The following is a 21261-nucleotide window of genomic DNA, read 5'->3' on the forward strand; positions in this document are numbered from 1 at the left end:
CGATGTTACACGGCAATACATAGATGAACGACGTATCTTATCGCTCGCATTACTCGGCGTAATCACTATCGTAAATATCGTTAGTAAAGTTTTTTTTCATTAACTAGCATTGTGCATTAGTGAATCGATTCACCGCGTCGTCTCTTTTCGCTTGTTTACTTAAAATCTAACAATAAAATCGCACAGCACACAACACGGTAGATCGCATAGAAGCGCAACTTTTGCACGTTTTTGCAAGCAACCTTGATTTCTCTCGTTTACGTTTTTAAGATGTGCCTGTGTCTCTATGTGTGACTGTGTGAGTGTGTACACTTGAGCGTGCGAGTGGGTGTATGTTTATTTTTTTTTCGTAAGTCGATGTTCTCTTTCCTTAATTAGAAAAACTTATGCGCCGAGTATCTTACACTAGCAAAGCACAAAGCGACAAAATTGTTTCACTTTCAACTGACACGAACGTTCGCAATGGGAATGCGAAATATTTCCTTTTTAAAGTGGCATGCACGAAAATATACACGGGACACGACTTATGAGCTTCGACTTTTATCCGAGAAATCTGTTTTATTTTCTCTGTTTAAAGTAGATTAGTTAAGCGTCTCGCTCTCTCTTCTTTTTTCGCACATTCTTCTTTTCTTCACTATTTATCTATTTTTCTCTCTTTGCATGTACTTACTTTTCTTTTCATCGTCGTCGTCGTCGTCGTCGCAATCGCCGTTGTTTTCATCCTCGTTTTCATCGTCGTCGTCGTCGTCGTCATCATTGTCGTCGTCGTCGTCGTCGTCGTTGTCGTCGTCGTCGTCGTCGTCATCGTCGTCATCGTTATATTTGAGCATTTCATAAAATTACACTATCCTCTAGTAGTTTCTTTTTCGGAGGAATAATACTTTGTTCGGATAAATAATATCTTAGTCAAATCTCCATTTCTTTTCTTTTTTTTTCTCAATTTTTAAATAAGAAAAATTATTTAAAAAAAAAACGCGGAACGACGAACGGATATGGTTCTTCCTCCGAAAGTAGCAGATTCTTTGCATCTCTCTTCTCCTTTATTCTTTTTCAGTTAGTTTTTGGCTGTCGGCATAGTATCACGATTCACGGTTTTTGCATTACACTTACCACGACTTTCATTCGTTTTTCTTTCTGTCCACAGAAAATGATCTTCATCATAATCTGCGTCTTAATATTGGCCGTCATATTAATATGCATAATAATAGGATCCCTTCCGAGGACCTAAAGGGCCCGGGGGTGCAGAAATAAATGGGGTAGGGAGGGATGGATCGTTCGACAAAAAAGAGAAAGAAGGGATGAGAAAGAGAGAAAAAGAAAGAGGAAGAGAGAGAATCAAGAAGAACAAAAAAGTATATATATACTTGCATAAAATATCGAACATCGGCGCGTATATCGTGATGACGTCCAATCTCGTTCATTTCGTGAGGAAACGTAGCGTATGAAAAGAGAAAAAGAGAGAAACAGAAAAAGAAAGAAAGAAAGAGAGAGAGAGAGAGAGAGAGAGAGAGAGAAAGAAATCACGAATATCTTTTGTGCTGTGCGATCCAAGTTATCAAAATTCAAGAAGGAAAAAAAATGGAAAAAAAATAAAGTAACTGCTAATGAATAGAAGCTCATAGAAAGAAAAAATAGAAATAATAATAATAATTAATAATAATTAATAATAATAATAATAATAATAATAATAATAATAATAATAACAATAATAATTAATAATAATAATAATTAATAATTAATAATAACAATGATAATAATAATAATAATAATAATAATAATAATACTAATAATTGCGACACACACGTACACTTACACGCTCTAAACGTATGGACGAAAATCATCATGAAACTAACGGAGCATCGCGTCGATTTAGTAACACAATAAATAATGTGTCTTCGTGTCCTCGAAATAACAAGCAAAAAAATTAACAAACGCTCTTATTAATCCCTAACCGATGGCTAATTAATGCAATAATCCATTAATTGCAACTGCTCGCCTCGCTAATAATACGTAGTAAGTACGTTGTTAAAAATGCTGGAAAAAAAATGTGTGTGTTTCGTAGCACGCTCTTCTCGAGATTCATTTATTAATTTGTTGTCTTTTTTAACAATATCGTCGTTATTGTCATAGTAGATAAAATATTTTGGAAAATTTTGATTTACTTTTCTTTTGATTATGAATTTTGTTTCTACTCGAGAAGAGGGTCACTCCTAATCTAACAAGACACCTGTCTTTTTCTCTCTACGTGTACATTTCCGTTTCTATGGCTTGTTGTCCTTGTTCAGAGGCTTTTCGAACATTCCAAAAAATGAAAATCCATTGAATAACGTAGACGTTATTCTGTTCACAGAAATTGATCCTGATCGTAATCTGCTTGACGATAGCAGTCATCATTTTGATTATTATTTTGGTACTTAGTTTAAGTTGAAACGCGACCCGTGATACGAGGACTTTGGCTCTAATTAGACACACATACATACATGCATATACATATGTATAACAGCGACGAATAGAAACGCGTGCAGTAATTAGTTACTGCTGGGGAGAACGCGTACATGTCCTTAAGTTCTCTCGCTTTCTTCTCAATATTCTATTTCATGGGAAAAGATCACCTTAACAACCGATTCCGATTCACCGTTATTTTTTTTCTTTTTCTTTTTTCCTTCCTTTCTTTTTTTTTTCTTTGTTATTCTCGAAGACAATTTTTCGATTTCGAGTATATTTCATCTGATAAGATAGAGAAGAAAGGAGAAGGAAACAATCTCTTTCGTTTAACGCCTTCCCCCTTTGAAATTCAATAGAGATAATGAAAAAAAGAAAAGGAAGAAAGGAAAAAAAGGAAATTATAGAGAAATAAAAAATGTGTCCGCGCACGCGCGCCTAATTCGTCGATAATTCATTTCGAATTTCTATGTTCCTTTTGTAACATTTGCTGCAATGTGCGTTCAATAGTTAATTTTGTCGAAAGAAAAAATAGTTAAATGCAACAAACAGAGTTATATGAAAAATAAAGAAGGGGGAAGGAAGGAACGGAGAGATAGCTTAGAATAGATTAGTCCACTATGCCACTCGAAGTTGCCACTCCAAAGACAGCATTTAAACGAAACTCAGGATTTTTTCTTACTCAACATAAATAAAACAATAACACATATTGATTCGATGAATTTCGATATATGTATATATATATATTATATATGTATATATATATATATGTACAATATAAACAATCCTCCTACATCTCCTAAAATCGAACTTTTGAAAATCGCAAAGAAAAAGAGATGAAGAGGAGAGGGAGGAAGAAAAGATTAAAAAGAGATTTGGATAAAACAAAAAAACAAACAAAAAACAAATAAGCAAACAAACACATAGCTACTGCTATCCAAATGCACAATAAAGTACGTCGGAATAGTTGTTATTTATTTCGACGCGTTCCTTCGTGTTCGAACGTATTTTCACTGCCCTTTTCTGTTCATTTTTATTATCGTTTTCCACGCATATCACCGTTCCTTGATAGACGAGTAAGATAGAACATAAAAGACTTTCTAGATAAAAAAAAAGGATTAATAAGTATTATTCATTGTATAGAAGAAGATGAAGATGAAGAAGAAGAAAGATAATAAAAAGAACAAAGTATAACACAAATATACGAAAGTGGATTTTCGATCGAATACAATTTCGTACTATACAAAGAACTTGACAATTTAGTCACGTCTCACAGGTCGAAGCGTATTAATAATATTAATTAATTAACGCGAATTCACAAGATTCATCTTGCCGATGTCACTTTTCTTTTTCATCCTTTTTTTCATATTAATCTCTTTCAAACTTTGTTTTTTCCCTCGAGCGAGAAATTGAATACGATTAGTGAGTTCGTTGTTTGATTTAATTTAATGACCACTTAATTATTTAATTAATTAATTAATATATATATATTGTATATACATATACACATAAATAGCGATAAGTCATTTTCTCGTCAAAATAGACGGAAAATTTTCGTTCGGATCTGTAAATAATTGCAATTTGTATAGAAAAAACCAGAGAGAGAGAGAGAGAGAGAGAGAAAGAGAGAGAGAAATATTGAGAGATAGAAAAAACAATATGTTTCTTATTTTCTCTTTCACGTTTAAACGCTCATCGTCAATTAACGTTCACGTTAATTAGGTAATTAAAAAAGACAAATAACGTACAGCAAGTTACAGACAAACGAACGAACGCGTGTTAATGTACAAGGAGATCAAAGAAGGAGGAAAATTACTTTGTGGTGATAGGGTGATAAACGATAGGGAGACGGGATAGGGAAGAAGGAAAGAGAGAGAAAGAAAGAAAAAAGGAGATATGTTGGAGTTATCAACAAGGAATGATATCGAGGACGAGGACGTTTACCGTCTAATGAAAAAATAATTTCCGAGAGTAAACTGAGAAAAAGAGAAAAAGTAAGAGAGAAAGAGAAAGAGAGAGTGTGAGAAGATGATGGATATAAAATGGCACGAGACGGTATTTTGATGACGAGCATCCACTCCGGTGTAATCCAAGGTTAGTTTACACATTGTTGTCCGTGTTTTTTTCTTCTATTTTTTTTTCTTTTTTTTTATATTTTTTTTTCTCTTTTTTTCTTGTTCCTTTTTAATAATAAGAGCATGCTCGCCAGAGTCTTAATTTGTTTTGCCTTCGAAGAGTAATCTTTTTCAGTATTCGCTTGTATATATTCATATATATATATTCATATGTATATATATATGTATTACATGTACGTACGTATATGTTAGAAAGAAAGAGGGAGAGAGAGAGAGAGAAAGAAAATTTGTGTTCAATGCACACTAGTCTCTATGAACATACAAACAAACGGCATCATGCATGATTTAGACGCACATTATCGATACCGTCCAATCTCTGTTATTGCCGATGCATTAGAAGAAAAATGATAATAAAAAGGAAAGAAGGGGTGACCGACTTCGAACGAAGTTTTCGTCATCCTTCCTCCATATTTGCAACACTGAAACACGCGCGAACACATTTTATTAACGCATATCGTATAAATTATTTTCCTTTCTTACGATCGTTTAGAGAAAGCTTTACAAGTAGTTGGACATCTATCGTTACCACTACTACTACTACTATTACTACTACTACTACTATTACTACTACGACTACTATATTATTACTATTTACTATTACTAATATTATTATTATTATTACAAGTATCGCTAGGAATTATCACGTTGCTCCTGATTGTTGCATAACTTGAATTTAGTGAAACTTGTTAAATGCACGTTAAATGCTAATTATTGTTATAAAATATTTAGCCGCTCCGTTCGAACGGCGTTTGATTATTTTGTAAAGCAAATACATATTTTTGTTAATACATATTGTTCTCTTTATATCTGTGTAAATACCTTTCTTAAAGATAGATAGAGAGAAAGAGAGAGAGAGAGAGAGAGAGAGAGAGAGTGTGTGTGTGTGTGTGTGTGTGTAAAAGAAAGAGAGAAAAAGAAAAGATATACATCGATGTTTTATGTGTGAATGCAAAACCTGGTGTACCTGATTCGTGTCGAGTTCTCATTCAATTTCATCGAATCGATCGATTTACTTAATTTCATATGTTGACTCTTATGTAAATTTTAATATACGAATCTCGTTTAAGGACACGACTCTCGAGTACGCTTGGTACATCTCGTAAGATCAAAATAATATAAAAAATAAAAAAATATCATGTACTTATATCGACACTTTTACGCAGGCCACCGAACACGACGAATCACATCCTCAGGAAGCTCGCCTGCCGACGAACCCAGACGCGATCTATTCTTTCAGGTGCCTCGGGCAGTGCTATTTTTGTTCATTTTTACGGCAACAGAGAAAGACAAAGAAAGGGGAAACGTTTCAGCGTAGTGTTAAACAGGAAATAAAAATAAAAATAAAAAATATATAGTAATAATGGACAGAGGCGTTTACAATTCTAAGCACACCTGTGAGAAATTTGCAAAGTAAAACGAAACAAAAGAACAGAGATAAGAAACAAATAAAAAAAGAAAAACTTTGGTAGTCGTCAGGGCCAAGGATATATATATATATAATATATATGTATATACATATATATATATATATATAAATAATTTGGGAAAAAATACGTATGTGAGGGTAGGAGAAAAAGAAAAAGAAAGAGAGAGAGATAATTAAGAGATATAGGAAAGTTGGAGTGTACATTGTAATCGATAATCCGATTTTTGCTGACCCGCTAACACCCGCCGAGTGCAGAAGAAGATCATGATCATGATCTGCCTCGCCATACTTTGCGTCGTCCTGGCAACTACCATCGGTGGATACTTCGGCCTGTGAACATCAGAAGCAGGTATCGTAAATAGAATATCAATATCGATGTCGTCTCGATATTTCCCAATCGTTGTTACTCTCGCTTGTAATGTACTCGACAGAAATCTACGTTATATTTAAAATCGTTGAGAGGGAAGGAGAGCTGTGTAAAGTAGCGAAGAAAAGAATAGAAAAGAAATATAAAAGGAAGGAGGGTAGAAGAGGAGGAAGAGAAAGAAGAGAGAAAGAGAAAAATAGAAAAATCATTTTCCAAAGTAGTCATTATTTTATGCAGCTCTACGTAAACTCGAATACGAAAAAAAATACGTCAAACGTAAAACATAATATATATATATTTATTATATATCTCTACACCGACGTGGATCCACTGCGTTTATCCTTTCAGGAAGGTACGAAGGAGACAAAGGCGAACGTCCGGCACTGTATATCTAAGTTGACGCGCCGGCAGCAGTCATACTTCATGCATATCGCCCCGACAACAAACGAACACACAAGACAGACCGTCAAGAAAGCAATTTCAAGTTCTGGTCATCGCTAAAAAAGCTCTCTCATCTTATCCAAAAACACGAGTTCTTCGTTCGAGTCGACGTTCGGTAAATAGAGGGTGAATGAATCGGAAGAAAAGAAGAGAGGAGGGTGAAAAGTAGGAAAAAGGGAAGGATGCGCAGTTATTTTGAAGAGGGTCGTCGCCATCATCATTATCATCGCTGCTATCACACATCATCATCAACAAGCATACCTTTTTACGTCAAGCTTCGAGCTAGTTGCATTCTGTCTAAGAGAACGAAAAAAAATCGCCTGTTTTCTATTAAAAAGTTCTTAGAAAAAGAATAGCGAGAGAGAGAGAGAGTTCAACACACTTATCCTGCGACGAGCGGCGAAAACGTAATGTTGTATCGCGATCTGTCTTGTCTCATCCCGAGGAAGAGAAGCTAAAAAGAGATGAAAAAAAATTAAGAAGATTGCGGTGAAATTTATCTAAGAGAGAAACACAGACAGAGAGAAATTAAAGGAACGAGGAGGGGCGGTGTATTGATGAGATGTAAAAAAGGGGGAAAGTTTTAACATTCGTTTCTCGGCGCTCCTACGATTTTCTAGATCGAGATATCGTTCGTAGATCATCGTAGGAGCGACGGATCGTAAGACTAGTCAATCGTAGCATTTTATTGAAAAACAACCAAAAAAGAGACTAAAGAAATCTGTCGAGCCCCGACACCCAATGGAGTTTTTCTGTAACGCGAAATACATGCCTCTATCTTCGCCACTACTTGCTATTGCAGAACATTTTCTTCCTCAATATTTGAAAAAAAGATAAGGAAAAAAAATAAAGGAAAGATAAAGAAAAAAAGAGGCAGTCGCCCGGTCGGTCTGTACGTTGCGACGCGAATATTTTTCATTATCTGTGATTTAAATAACGAAAATAGTAAAATAAATCTAAAAAAAAAAGAAAAAAGAGAAAAAACAAATAAAAAAACGAAAAAGACAGGACTTGGGAATTAGTTCTCCGTAGAAGTCACATTCTGAGTCACATACGGCAAGATTTTCTATTCGTATTTTCTAGATTTTTAACTTCTCCCACTTTGAACTTCGACCTTATTATCACGTATCCATCCCTCACTTTTTGACGTGCACTTAACATATCAAAGAAGATTGAAAAAATACCGAATTCTAATTGAACTTACTCGCGCTTAACGCGTTAGTCTTTTTATTTTTCTTTTCCATATTTTTTCTTCTTTTCTTTGACACGTCGACCCTATCGCGTGTGGTTAATTGTAAACGAATTTCCGTGCTGTCGATAGCAGAAGAAAAAGAGAAAGAAAGAAAGAGGAAATCGTTATGGATCTTGATACATTATCGTGTAAAGTACACAAGAGCCAATTTAGACGATACTCATAAATTTTTTAATTCGTTTTAACGTTCTTTGTCGTTTCTACCCCGTGTTTCAAAGCGACGATAATTCGATGATTAAGAGACGTCAAGACCAATAGGTGTTCAGAGAAAAAAGGATACAATCAATTCTTCCGATATATTTAATCGATTAGCATGCGTAGTCGGTTAACTTAAAAAAAAAAACTAAAAAATAAATAAATAAATAAAGAAGAATAAGAATGACGAGACTTAGATAAAAAAGAGATAGAGAGAAGGAGAAAGAGGATATAGTCGCGCTCTTAAAAGCATAACGATTCTAGAATGTGGCCGATATCCTTGTGAACGAATTTCCAAGTGTGCGATTATAGTTTCCGAACGAGAAGAGCTATACTTAGATTAATTATACATATAATTATTACTTATCTACTTAAAAAAAAAAAAGAGGAAAAGAAACATGTATGCATTGTTTCTCTCCTTTGTTTTTCCTTTTTCTTTTCTTCGTTAAACTCGTATAAGATATTGGTTAGTCAATTTTAATCTACACACTATCGTAAAAAGTAACGAAAAAAAGTGATTTATGTTTGACCATTTCGTGTTGCACAAAACGCCATTAGGGTATTGGGACTGTCTGCTAAGGGATCGAATGAACGCGATCGTCCTTCAAGAACGATGATTTTTCGCATTTCCAAAAATTCTGATCTGTTCTTTGGAAAAAAAAGAAAAAGAAAAAAATGATAACGATAACAAACAAAGGAAAAAACCCACTTGCAACCTTCTTTTCGCAACGCCGTTTTAGACAACATCGTTTTGCTAGCTTCTCTCTTCGAATCACCTAGTTATTATTATACATATATACATACATACACACCTGTACGTACTGCATTCCAAACAAACGCTCTCAAATTCGCATTTAGAAAAGGGCGCTTGTGTAATACGGCTAAGACTGCTATTGTTCGTGTTTTTCGTTTCCTGCGTAGAAGATTAGATCGCCATTGCAGAATCTCTTTAGCTAGTAAAAGATAAAAAATGAAAGAAAGAAAGAAAGCTTTTAATTTTCCTCTCATTCTTTTTTCTACGGGAAACAAAAAGTAAATATACGTATATATATTATAAAATACATATATATATATTATGTTATATATATATATATATTAAAAATAGTTTACGTTGTTGAAAGTATTACTAGGAGTAAATTTTAATGAAGGGCGCCCGAGCCATGTCGTTCATCGTGAACTCTATCGTTTAATTATCATTCCGTTTTACAGCTAAGTGCATGGATGTTGCGTGCGTTACCATCGCGTACACGGCTAAATAAGAAAGACGACGATAAAAAAATCGAAAGAAATGAGAAATAACGAGTTTCGCGTGAAAACTCTAAAGAAAAATTAGATTATCGTGTCGAGCCTTAAATCATCGAGCTCCGAAAGGAGAAAGAAAAAAGAACAAGAAATAAACTCTTATTGGCAGTCACTCATTCGTCATTTCGATCGCGAGACTCTTAGATGCGACGGCGACAATTACAGTATAACACAATCGAAAAAATAAAAATAAAAATAAATGTGAAATAAATAAATAAATAAATAAATAATATAAAAAAAATAGAAAAAAAAGAGAGAAAATGCGAAAGGTCCATCGGTTCTTCTTTCTGTCAATCCCGAAGTGGACTCTCTTACTGTAAAAAAAGAAAAGATGGCATTAAGCTGCAGCAATAATAATACAAATATAGGTATTACGAAAGAAGTTTAGACAAATAAAAAAGAAAAAGAGAGACGAGGGGAGAAAGAGGGAGAGAGAGAGAGAAAGAGACAGGAAAAAAAAGAAGGAAACAATTTAACTCAAGGTAATTCCATTGACGAGCTGTATTTTAACTTTTCGTGCGTCGTACTACCGCAAAGATGCATAATACGCGATATATAAATCGTACGTAAAGCAAAGTGTATACATACATGCATATAAGTATAGTTAGGTGGCACGATCGCGATGAAGATAATATATTATATTATATTATATTATATTATATTATATTATATTATATTATATTATATTATATTATATTATATTATATTAAATAACAATTATCTCTCGCTAAAACGCCTGCTATTCTCACTGGCGAAGTGAGTAAATCACGACAAAGAAATTAAAAAGAAAAAGAGAGAGAGTGAAAGAAAAAGAGGAAAAAAGGGTAGCATATACTTATAGCGGCAAAAGGAAGAAGTACGGCGAGCGAGCGGCGTTAATGTTAATGTTTTGTTGAATATATTATATGAACGTTGAAGTACATACATTCAGAAGATTATGGGTTAATGTTTCAAATGGTATAATGGCAAGCGAATTATGACATACATATATACATAAAATGCAGAAACGATATCGTGCGCGTTGCTGTAATAATGATAATATTAACTATAAACGATAATAATATTGATTATTAAACAGTGAATAATTGCTCTTATTAAGATCACACCTTGCATTGTACAGAAAACATAATAATTGTTAGTTATTAGGTAGCCGCATTATAATCTATTTACCCAGTTAATCCAAATACGAGTAAACGAAACGGCAGAAAGATGGAGAGAAAAAGAGATTAGAAAGATATTAGATAGAAAAGAGAGAGAGAAATAGAAAGAGAAAGAGAGAGAGAGAGAGAGAGAGACCAGGCAATCCCTTTGTCACGTACGAAAGAGAGATAAAAGAAAGAGAAAGAGAAAAGATCAGAAAAATGCGACAGACCCGATACAAAACTCGTTGTCCGAACGATGCTCTCCGTTATATTGATGACATTAATAACACAATAAAAACAAAGGATTTGGAACCTCGTTCGGTTCTATCCTTTTATTAATAATTAAGTAATTCCTCGGAATTCAGATCCGAAATAAAACGGTATCATGCTGACTTCCGACGAAATACTGAAAATATTTCTTTAGTATTACGACAATTTTATGATTTTTCCTATCGTCACGCAAGCGCGATGCTTCGTCCGAATTTTTATAGATCTTGCCAATAAGACGAGCAACGAAAAGAATTGAATTTTTCTCTTACACGCGCTTTTAAGGAATTATTAAAACGAACAAAAAAGAAGAAAAACGAGGGAAAAAAAGAAAAAGAAATGGTCAATTTTTCGATCGATCGAAGTCTCTTTTTGAAGCGTCTCATTGGCGATGATCTACTTCGAACAAGCTCTTTTCATCGATCTCTTTCAAGTTGAGAAAATAGAAACATACTTTTCTCGTTGGCAATGTACACGTGTATACGTGTATATATATATATACACACATATTATTATATATATTATATATATATACATATGTATATCGCCAAGGACGTCACTGACATCCGACCGTCCTCTTCTCGATCATCATCGTACATATATACATAATTACGCCGAGTTAACTCGTCATCGCTGCTCGAACGAGTCGACGAATGGATCCGTATGAATGATTTGGAATGCGTGATGGAAAGAGAGGGTGAAGGAGAGATAGATAGATAGATTAGATAGATAAAGAGGACAGAGGAAGAAATTAGTCGATGAGAAGTTCAAAAGGACTCATTCAAATTTTCGACAGGTCGGCAAGTTCGAGAACATTTCATAAGCCTTAAAGAAGGAAGAAAAAAAAAATTGAAAGAAAACTCGAGATTATAGCGCAGCGTGTAGCGGTCATCTTCGTATAATAGGAATTGAAATGATATACGATATGCATGTATATATGCATAAATATATACATATATACATTCATATACATATATATATATTTATTTATTTCTTATCGTTACATATTATTATATATATATATATATAAATATATGTATTATATAAGTTTTACGATGTAAACATAGCATCGATCATTATTATTATCGATACACTGGCGATCGATCGCGCAACGCACGGGTTTGGCCTAACAATAAGAGAAAACGAGAGCTCGTCCTCGCGATCGATATCTGTATAAGCCACAAAGAGAAAAAGAAGGTCGAAAAGCCGAGAGGTCGATCGATATTCAAAATCCGAAGTCTGTAACGTCGTTATATTTAGCGCATAGAATTCAAAAGGACATCCGCGCGTTCTCTCATTCATAAAGCGCGCGTAAACCTTTCCAATTTGAAATAAGAAAAAGGAAAATAGGAGAACGAGTTCGTTTCGGGAATAAATGCAACGAAGAGAAGACCGGAAGAAGACCGACGACGTTGACGATCAAAAGATGACGGACGTTTTAAGCGTTGTTCAATTTTATCCGAAATAATATCTTTCACATTTGCATTGAATTTATAAGAAAGTTTATATTTTCGCGCCAAAAGCCGAATCGCACTTTCAACAGATTTGAAAAATTATATTAGTAATTTAACGAGTCCTTTAATCATTTTATTTCGTCGATAAAAGTATATATACATATATATCGGAAATGTCGATCTCTAGAAAACGCTGTTCATCTATTCGTTCGTCACGTATGAGAAATTTAAAGAAAAGAAGAGAAGTGACGCGGGATTAATTGATACGGAAGAGAGAGATCTTCATGTACTTACATCAGCCATTTCCAGATATATAAATAAAATAAAGGGGGTGAATAAAAGAATAAATAGGTAAATAATTAAATAGTCGCGCGTGTGGAAGATGAAAGAAAGAAAGAGAGAAAATGAAAGGAAAGTTAGATTAGTGGAAAAGAGTTCAATGTATGTTCATGAATGTTCGTGAATTGCGTGCGAATGTCGAATGAATGGCAGTGAAAGAGAAAGATCGAAAGGGTGTGTCGTGTATAAGTATGCATGAGAAAGAAAGAGGGGGAGAGAGAGAGAGAGAGAGTCTAAGCAAGATCGTGTCACGTTGGTGCAATTATTATATTGAGAGGCTATTTCAATAACCTTATAAGTGTCAATTCCACTTTCAAACGTAAATCGTAATTAATGCGAAAATATTAACACACGTAGAGAAAAAAAAGGAAAAAAAGAGAACAAATGAAGCGACAAACGACGATAAGGAGAAAAAAAAATAAAAAAAAAAAATAAGAAAGTCGTAGACGACAAAGCGAGAGTCGCACGCCGGCGATTCCTCGATCGTTCAGCGATAAAAGTGAGATTATATTGATAAATTTAAATTATTGAAGTAAAACAAAAAAAGAAAGAAAGAGATAGAGCGAGAGAGAGGGAGAGAGAGAACGAACGAGCGAGAGAAAGTACGAGCGAAGTATATATAAAGTAAAAAAAAACAACATGTAGCACATGCAAGAGTAACAGAGATATCAATACTTTTTATTGTAGGTATTTCATAGGTGAGATTCATAAAAAAAAATTAATAAAGGTATTGTATTAATGATCACTTATATTAAATGAATCAACGGTGTTTTTCTGCCTATACGTATTTACGTCTCGTACTTTTATGTCAGACGAGCACTATAGACTTCTCTCGTGTAAGAACAAAAATGATACGAATATATTTCGTTTTCGTTTTCTCTATTATAATGTTATTATTAACACTGTACAAAGTTGGCAATAATGTTAAGAATACCCTCTTCTATATAATCGTTACTTGCCGTAACAAACGAGAAACTCTTCGCGACTTTCGGCCGTTCGAACGATCGCGAAGGGTGGTTTCAATTAGCAGGTAACGATTATTACTGCTGTAGAGCTAATATGTGATCAAGTGAATGTGCCCTTTCATCGTGTAATCAAGCACAAAGGAAAGTTTCCTCTATGAGTATAACGGTAGGCCTCTAGTCCGTTTATCTCCGATTCTATAGAGATACGGATCGCGCGATAACGATCAGTCGACCAACGAAATACGAATCCAACATACCCCCTTTGGATGGAAATCTTTTCTCATATACCACTTGCCTGAGATGAATGAATTATAAAGATCCTTGTTCGAAGGTAAATATAATCTTGTGTGAAACATTTTGATTTTCTTTCCAAAGGATTTCGTTGGATTCGTCTTCTCGTATAATCTCATCCGAAGAATACCGAAGATGTAAGAATAATTTTCAGGTCACTCATCTACGAAAGAGAAAAAAAGAAAAAAATAAGCCAAGCGTTTACTGTACAATTATATTCTTTTACGTTAACGACTTACCATTGAGTAGTCGGGTAGTATATTTTACATTACTGATATATAGTAGCGTTACTTATCTTACCCTAATTTTATATATAATTAAAGATAAGTATCCGCAAGAATTATAGTCAGCACTGCAGTGAAGTTACTATACAATTATAGATAACGGCCCGTAAAAAGAATTTCAAAAACCGACACGATGTTCAATGTATTTAATGATCTTCTCGAACGGTGAAGAATATATGATATATCGGGAATACGAGGTGTCATTTTTTTTGCCTTTTCTTTCTTCCGCTCCTACCTTCAGAAAGGAAAAGTAGGAATGCCTCGTTAGACATGTATAACAATTTATTAAGAAAATAATATAAATTTTATTACACAGCCAGCGCTTTAAAATTAATTTTACTATCCTAAAAGCCTAATTATTAAAATGCTGAAAGTACTTAAAAATGAATCCTAAATGTAAGGCCAAATATTAGATATAAAACATTCAAAAAGGCGCACGTATTATACTGTCAAAAATGAATAGCATATTGTAATCGCGTAAAAAATCGCATTTAGATTTTTAATAGGGACAAAGTATGGAATCATCCTTATCAAAAACAAGTTCTGCTTTAGAAAGAAGTTGATCTTGGAAATATCCATCATTTGATAATCTTTCTGGACCACGTAGAGCTTTTACACGAACAAAGTGTTTTACTACTGTAGGATTGACATACGACATTGTCAATCTACAACCCCATGTTAATAATGCTAGAGGCTGCAATATGTAGATACATTATTAGTCAAGCAATATATAAAGTTATTATCATGTATGATACGAATCTATTTTATAACCTATTAATTTCCTTTAATTATATATAATAAGATTATTTAATAAGATTACACATTGAAATCAATTTGAATTCTAAACTTACTCTATCTTCCTCCAAAAGATTGTACGGTGTTATAATATGTCGCCGAAGACAACCCTTAATTAGAGATTTCAAGCGCTTTACTTCTAATGGATTAGCACATGGATGATACAACATAACAACTGCTCCATGCTAAAGAAATATCTATCTTTAATACTTTACAGATTGTAAGTAGTAAAGATATAATTACCTCCATACTATGAAGCCATCTTTGTTTTGGTAAAAATTTATATTCTCCATAGACAGGCCATAAAGCTCTATGCGTTCCACTGAAAAAAGCATTTTTACATATCAACTATATAAATATAATATGTTTCTTACATAATATACTTACTAAATTGGTATATCACTATCATATTCTATCTTCTCATTCATACATTTATGAGCAGCCTATCCATAGAAGTAAAGTATATTTTAATAAAAGTCTTAGTAAATTAAATTTTTATTGCCAGAAATTATATAAAAAGAAAAATAATAATAATAATAAAATCTCACCACATATGCTGTTGGAACCTCTTCACAGTACAACATAGGATTTATTTCAGTATTAGGTATAATACGTCTATTGTAACAGGTATAATTCACTGGAGATCCATCCCAATCAATAGTTAAATTTGTCTGATATATATAATGATAATAATTCAAGTTATAAGTTTAAAAAATAAAAAATTGTTAAAAAGAAAAACTTGGTTATAATTCAATATACCTTAGCATCATCACATTCTGTAGATACTATACCCATAGGTATTGAATGTATAAAATTCTGTGAATAATCATCATGCGAATATTCATTCTTAGATAATATTTTAGGAGGTGGAGTAGGATCACCTAACCTTTCAGGCATCCATCTCCCTGTCCATGTTTCCAAATCATTATCAATATTCCTGCGATTTTCCCTTTCACGCTCTCCATAGGACCGAAACAGTTGTAGAAAATTTATTCCTGACTGTTCATGAGAATCTAAAATATTGTATAATCCAATCTTCGGGTATATCTTTTTATTTTATGCGCTTAAACAATACATATTTATGTATAGGTTGTGTGTATATACACATGTTTGTGCGCTTATATGTATATACACACATTATTTATAAATTATCCTATATGCGATGCAAATTTTTTGAATAGGTTAGAAAAAATACAAACTCGGTGACAATAACAGTGATTCAAAAAACTGATATAAAACAACCTTCATTTTGATCAATATATGCATTCACGAAGTCCAAAGTAATTAGGCAGCTAAGAAGTAGTGAGAAAAGCTTTCCATTCATCATGTGTTGCTTACAATAACACCTGTTTGCACGTCAAACGTCACGAATATTCTATCATAGATTATATAAACGACACTTTCACAGAATAGTAACTTATATAGTTTATTTATCGCCAGACACTTTGCGCCCTCTAGCGGTACACATTATAACCTAAAAATTTTGAACGTACAAAATTTCCTTACGCATATTGATTAAAAACTATATTTTTTATTATTAATAACTTAACAATAACTTGTTTTTCATATTCCTTTTATGTTTTATTTTTTATTTAGTAAAAATAATTATATATACAATTGCTAAACAGAATATATTACAATTCAGTACATACATACATATATATATATATACAATACAACATTATACGATATAATACAATTAAAATTGTATAAAAACAAATATAAAATATAAAGAAATATGCTAGATGTCATAAACTAGCTTCAAATGAAATAGGAAACGTTTCTAGACTTTCCAAATCAAGCAAAACAACTGTTCGAGTTTTTGAAAAGTTTGGAATACAAACTAATCTCACTATATGTCCTTCATCTGTGACAAATATTTAATAAAATTGAAATGATTTATTCATTTGCTTTCACCTAATATAATTTAAACATGATCTTACCAGATATTACTTTTGTATCATATTCCTCCATGTTACCAACAAAGTATATGTCTAGACATTCCTTTATGATGAATGGATCATTTTCAAAATATGGATAAGATGGTAATTTATCAGGAGCCGTAGGTACGTAATGTCGCCAATATAATGTATTCTCTAGCCATGCTAAAGGAGTATTTTCTGTAAGATTAGCAACTTTCATAATATCTTGAATTGGTTGTCCACTAGATCCAGCTATAATACGAGATCCAATAGAACCAACCCAAGGATTAGTAGCACTATTAAAACTCTTATATCTGTAAAATCTTTTGTAAAGTAAATTCCTCATTCTTTCTGCAATTATGTCTAATAGATTTAATTTTATACCTTATTGTTTGTGGTAATAAACAAGGATGTAATGGCTGTTGAGGCAATGTATGACATGCAGGATCAAATTCACCAGGCATTAATGTTACACAACAACATTTTACAATAGGTTTAAGAAATTCATCAAGTCTATGAGTGGCTACCTGAGTTTCTTTAGTTAATATTTCATTATATTTTTGTTTTTTTGAATAATTTTTATGGTCAAATGTTTCAATAAAACCTCTTACACTATTTCCTAAACGATCATAGATAAATTTATTAATTTTAATCATATAAGTAAACACTAATTGATATAAATTAAAGTAATCACAAATACCAGCTATAATAACATGTGCAATATGTGCAGCTTCTTTTTGTACGCACGAATTTCCAGCCATTCCTACAATCCACTCTGATAAAAGAGTCAATCCAAATGAATTTATGTTATTTACCAAAGATAATCCAGAAACTAATAGTATCATTTTACTTTTTTTTATTGATATACAAGATGTAGAAGGTGCTGATGAATATCCTGGAAAACACCAATCCTCTACCTAAAGTAAAAATAATCTAATTGGTCAAATCAAATAACTTAAGATATTAACTTAATATGTACTTATAATACCCAAAATGTTCCATTCTCTTGTTGACGACCAAGCATAGCACAAACAATACCAGTTACGATACTTTGTATGTTCATATGATTACCAGTTAGTTTTATTCTTAATGTTTCATCTTCCAAAAATAAGATATTCTTAAATAACGCATAATTAGATTGTAATGGTTGTGGACAAAATTGCAGTTCTTTTGAAAGCATTTGCAAGGTTGATTTTTTAAGTTCTTGATGCTTATAAAGAGTTCCTGTGATGATACAGAGTTCATTTTCTTGAAATTCAACAAGATTTGAGATATTTATTACTTTATATGGAGCTAAAATAAAATAACAAAGATTTACAGACACTCTTTTTATAAATATTTATTTGTATCTGTTTTATATATATGTTATTTTCTGATAAATACAAGTATGAGCAATAAGCGAATTATATTGACATAAAAGTTATAAACGAAAATTTTATGTAATGAGAAACATTTTTTTATTTCTTTTTCAGATGCGTATTTTTTAAAGAATATAATGTTTTATCTTTCCTCTATAGACATATATTTCCTTTCATCGATCTTATTAAAATTAACCTATATCACTACTGAGTTTATTAAAAGATATTTATCTTCAGTTATGAATTAATTTAAAATACTTTACCCCATTTTGTTTTTGCCTTTTGTATTACGTTATCTCTTAATGCGTTTAATCTTGTAAAATATATACTTGAGAATTGGTGCTGACAATTTTTCGAAGAAAGTAAAAATCTTTTAAAATCGTCCAGCGGTACTTTATCTCGAACAAAAACACAAGTTGTATCATTCTCCATGAATAAAAATAACGTTATGTTTACACATGAAAAAATATTTCTACTCTATCGGTTAAAAAATTTGTTATCTGATCGATACAAATGAATGTTTTTTTTTTTATTTATTTGATATATATAGCAATATTTTTGAAGAAATAATCGTAGACGAACAATAATTATTTTCATCTATCGCTAATTTTTATTAACAAAACTAATAAAGTATAATTTATAATATACGTTCAATTCTCAACATAGTCAGGTATGATCCAATACGATTCAAGCATTCCATATTTTTATTAAGAGATACCTCTTTGATCAAATCAACAATTTATTTTTACATAGTTACATAATATATATAAGCTACAAATATATATTAAAATACAAGTTGTAATTTATTATATATTAATTAATTTACACGAGTATAATATGATCGTAATGGATAATATTTGATAAACTAGGATGATTCGTAGAGTCCTTCCGGAAAACGTTCCGTATCTTTCTTTTACATCTTCGCGTGTGCGGTCTCTTGTAACTTTACTCTGCTGTATACTAATAATTAATTAAAAATAAAAGATAAAGAAAAGTTATTCTAATTATATAGAAAATATTTATAAATCATGGCTTTAAATTTAAGATTTCTTCGGTTTAATTTGCCACTTATTTTTAAACCTACAATAAAAAATAATTTAAATGGTACGTAATACTACAATAACCTCAAACATTATATCATGCATTTTTAACTTATTTTAATTAAATTGTGATTTTATTTTAGGAAGTGTCCATTTCCAAGCAAATCGTTTTATTTTGACAAATAAATCAATAGGCATGAACGGTTATGAATATATGAGATCACAGATATCCGAGCAGTTTACAAGCGTAGAATCTTCATTTCGTACAAAAATGAAAGAAATTGTTAATGATGAAAACAGTGTTATTTTTACAGAAGATTTGAAAGCTATGGCTCATTTAGTATCTTCTGAATCTGAAGATTTAGATTTATTTGTTAAAATGATATATAAATTTAATTCTCAAAACAAAGAGTTAAGATTTGGTAATTATGTATTTGGTCCTGTTATAATGAGAGCTTTTAACTTTGTGGATAGACCAGATCTAGCATTATCTACATTTCTTGATCCAAATCTAACATCATTTTATGATCAAAATATGAGTTACACAGCTTTGATGACACTATTGTACAATCATGAAATGTACAAAGAAATACGGCAAGTATTTGATATGTGTAAAAACAGAAACAGTGATCAATTTCCAAGATTTCCAGTTATTATTACTGCTGCTGCTTGTTATCGAGAGGTTTGTACATTCTTTTAATAATTTATTTAAAACAAAATACAAAAATTTAATTATTTAAAATTTTATTTTTTTTAGAATACTCCAGAATCATATAGTTATCTATTAAATTGTTGGAGAGAATTGTCTACGAGTAATTTTCCACCTATACGTAAAGTTATAACATTCTTAGCAGGTCTAGCATTAAAACAAAATTCTCCAGAGATTGCTTTAGAATTATTATCATTAATAAAAACACGTTACATTGATAGTAGATGTTTGAAAATTCTTACATATAGTAAGCTTAACAGATTTAACGATGTTATGTTTTTATTAAAAAAATCACTTGAAGGAAATTATAAAATCAAAGAAACATATTTTTCAGATGTGGTATGTATAATTAAATTACTCATAATTTTATTGACTTTACAATATAAAATAAGAATATTAATTATAGTAATTTTAAATTTTAGATTGCAACACTTGAAGTAGAAATAGAAAATAGCGATGAAAATATAAAACCAATATTACAAAAATTAATTACACTGCTAAAAACACAAGATTATGTACAAGAAGAGGTAATTATACAAAAATATTGTAACAGTTGCAGTGATTATTTTATATTTATTAATAACTAAAATATCTTAATAATAACAATATCCTATATGCAAGATACTTAATATACTATTTTTTACAGACATTGGAATCTCATTTAATTACACCAGTTGAATATGTTCCCTTGAAACATTCAGTTTTGAACCAAAAAAAAGAATTACCAATTAACTCTCGACAAAAAAGGATAATTGGTTTAAAGGATCTTATTTAAATATCTTTTTATAATTTATTGTAGCATATATTTATAAAATATATTGTCAATACATTCATAAAACAATTGTATTTAAATAATACTATCTTCAAAATTATAAAACATTCATTTTAATATATTTGTTAAATTTAATTTTATTACATTTAATACTAAAGTATTTGTATAATAAGTAGTTAGTTAATAAAAAATTAGTTATCTACAAGATATATAGACTTCAATTACCTTTTTTTTACGTATTTTACAAGAAGATTTTCTAGAAATATATGCTAAAGCTTTTAAAAAGTTTAACAAAATATATATACTTTTTTTTTTCTTTCATATATATTCATTAAACTCATAATTTTGTACATTATATATATG

The 21261-nt window shown here is 31.5% G+C and overlaps 4 protein-coding genes across 13 annotated transcripts in view; 2 read left to right on the plus strand and 2 right to left on the minus strand.

Annotated features, from left to right (window-relative positions):
• LOC127063747 (syntaxin-1A) overlaps positions 1 to 13223 on the plus strand; it is a 32243-nt gene extending 19020 nt beyond the window's left edge. Inside the window, exons 9-10 of one of the 6 annotated variants that reach the window (XR_007781463.1) lie at positions 5741 to 6352; positions 6719 to 13223. Coding sequence is in view for 3 of the 6 variants with exons in the window: in XM_050993867.1 (XP_050849824.1) it covers positions 1145 to 1228 (84 nt within the window). In the remaining 3 variants the exon portion in view is untranslated. Of the gene's footprint in view, positions 1 to 1144; positions 5382 to 5740; positions 6353 to 6718 lie in introns of those variants that run through there. The other 5 variants (XR_007781465.1, XR_007781464.1, XM_050993868.1 and 2 more) reach the window with 5 other exon arrangements.
• LOC127063748 (uncharacterized) lies at positions 13122 to 16506 on the minus strand. 4 transcript variants are annotated; one of them, XM_050993873.1, is made up of 7 exons: positions 16340 to 16506; positions 15857 to 16110; positions 15646 to 15768; positions 15485 to 15540; positions 15341 to 15419; positions 15154 to 15282; positions 13122 to 14181 (listed from the first exon to the last, which is right to left on the minus strand). In XM_050993873.1, the coding sequence occupies exons 1-7, from the start codon at positions 16422 to 16424 to the stop codon at positions 14134 to 14136; spliced, it is 774 nt and encodes a 257-aa protein (XP_050849830.1). In that variant the 5' UTR covers positions 16425 to 16506; the 3' UTR covers positions 13122 to 14133. The 4 variants fall into 4 exon arrangements, with proteins under 4 accessions (XP_050849830.1, XP_050849829.1, XP_050849828.1 ...); XM_050993872.1 differs by having other exon boundaries at positions 13122 to 14537; XM_050993871.1 differs by lacking the exon at positions 13122 to 14181 and adding an exon at positions 14567 to 14996 and having other exon boundaries at positions 16340 to 16505.
• A 160-nt stretch (positions 16507 to 16666) lies between these two features.
• Positions 16667 to 19060, minus strand: LOC127063742 (DNA polymerase delta subunit 2-like). 2 transcript variants are annotated; one of them, XM_050993860.1, is made up of 6 exons: positions 18641 to 19060; positions 18008 to 18312; positions 17720 to 17936; positions 17404 to 17638; positions 17041 to 17333; positions 16667 to 16964 (listed from the first exon to the last, which is right to left on the minus strand). In XM_050993860.1, the coding sequence occupies exons 1-6, from the start codon at positions 18807 to 18809 to the stop codon at positions 16846 to 16848; spliced, it is 1338 nt and encodes a 445-aa protein (XP_050849817.1). In that variant the 5' UTR covers positions 18810 to 19060; the 3' UTR covers positions 16667 to 16845. The 2 variants fall into 2 exon arrangements, with proteins under 2 accessions (XP_050849817.1, XP_050849816.1); XM_050993859.1 differs by having other exon boundaries at positions 17041 to 17342.
• Positions 19061 to 19259: 199 nt separating this feature from the next.
• Positions 19260 to 21015, plus strand: LOC127063744 (pentatricopeptide repeat-containing protein 2, mitochondrial-like). Its single transcript, XM_050993862.1, has 5 exons — positions 19260 to 19481; positions 19561 to 20099; positions 20175 to 20465; positions 20549 to 20653; positions 20773 to 21015. Exons 1-5 carry the CDS (start codon positions 19406 to 19408, stop codon positions 20899 to 20901), a joined length of 1140 nt encoding a protein of 379 aa, XP_050849819.1. The 5' UTR covers positions 19260 to 19405; the 3' UTR covers positions 20902 to 21015.
• Positions 21016 to 21261: the final 246 nt, after the last annotated feature.

This window comes from Vespula vulgaris, chromosome 5 (assembly GCF_905475345.1).
Source record: "Vespula vulgaris chromosome 5, iyVesVulg1.1, whole genome shotgun sequence".
Classification (NCBI taxonomy): Eukaryota; Metazoa; Arthropoda; class Insecta; order Hymenoptera; family Vespidae; genus Vespula; species Vespula vulgaris.

Coding starts and splice junctions, on each gene's coding strand:
- LOC127063748 (XM_050993871.1), bottom strand. CDS start 16,424: ATGATGAATGGAAAGCTTTTCTCACTACTTCTTAGCTGCCTAATTACT. Junction 15,769..15,856: donor CAGAATGTGATGATGCTAAG/GTATATTGAATT, acceptor TATATATATCAG/ACAAATTTAACTATTGATTG. Junction 15,420..15,484: donor GATAGTGATATACCAATTTA/GTAAGTATATTA, acceptor TGCTTTTTTCAG/TGGAACGCATAGAGCTTTAT.
- LOC127063742 (XM_050993859.1), bottom strand. CDS start 18,809: ATGGAGAATGATACAACTTGTGTTTTTGTTCGAGATAAAGTACCGCTG. Junction 18,313..18,640: donor AAAGGCAAAAACAAAATGGG/GTAAAGTATTTT, acceptor ATTTTATTTTAG/CTCCATATAAAGTAATAAAT. Junction 17,343..17,403: donor TTATTACCACAAACAATAAG/GTATAAAATTAA, acceptor ACTTTACAAAAG/ATTTTACAGATATAAGAGTT.
- LOC127063744 (XM_050993862.1), top strand. CDS start 19,406: ATGGCTTTAAATTTAAGATTTCTTCGGTTTAATTTGCCACTTATTTTT. Junction 20,466..20,548: donor AAACATATTTTTCAGATGTG/GTATGTATAATT, acceptor TTTAAATTTTAG/ATTGCAACACTTGAAGTAGA. Junction 20,654..20,772: donor AAGATTATGTACAAGAAGAG/GTAATTATACAA, acceptor TATTTTTTACAG/ACATTGGAATCTCATTTAAT.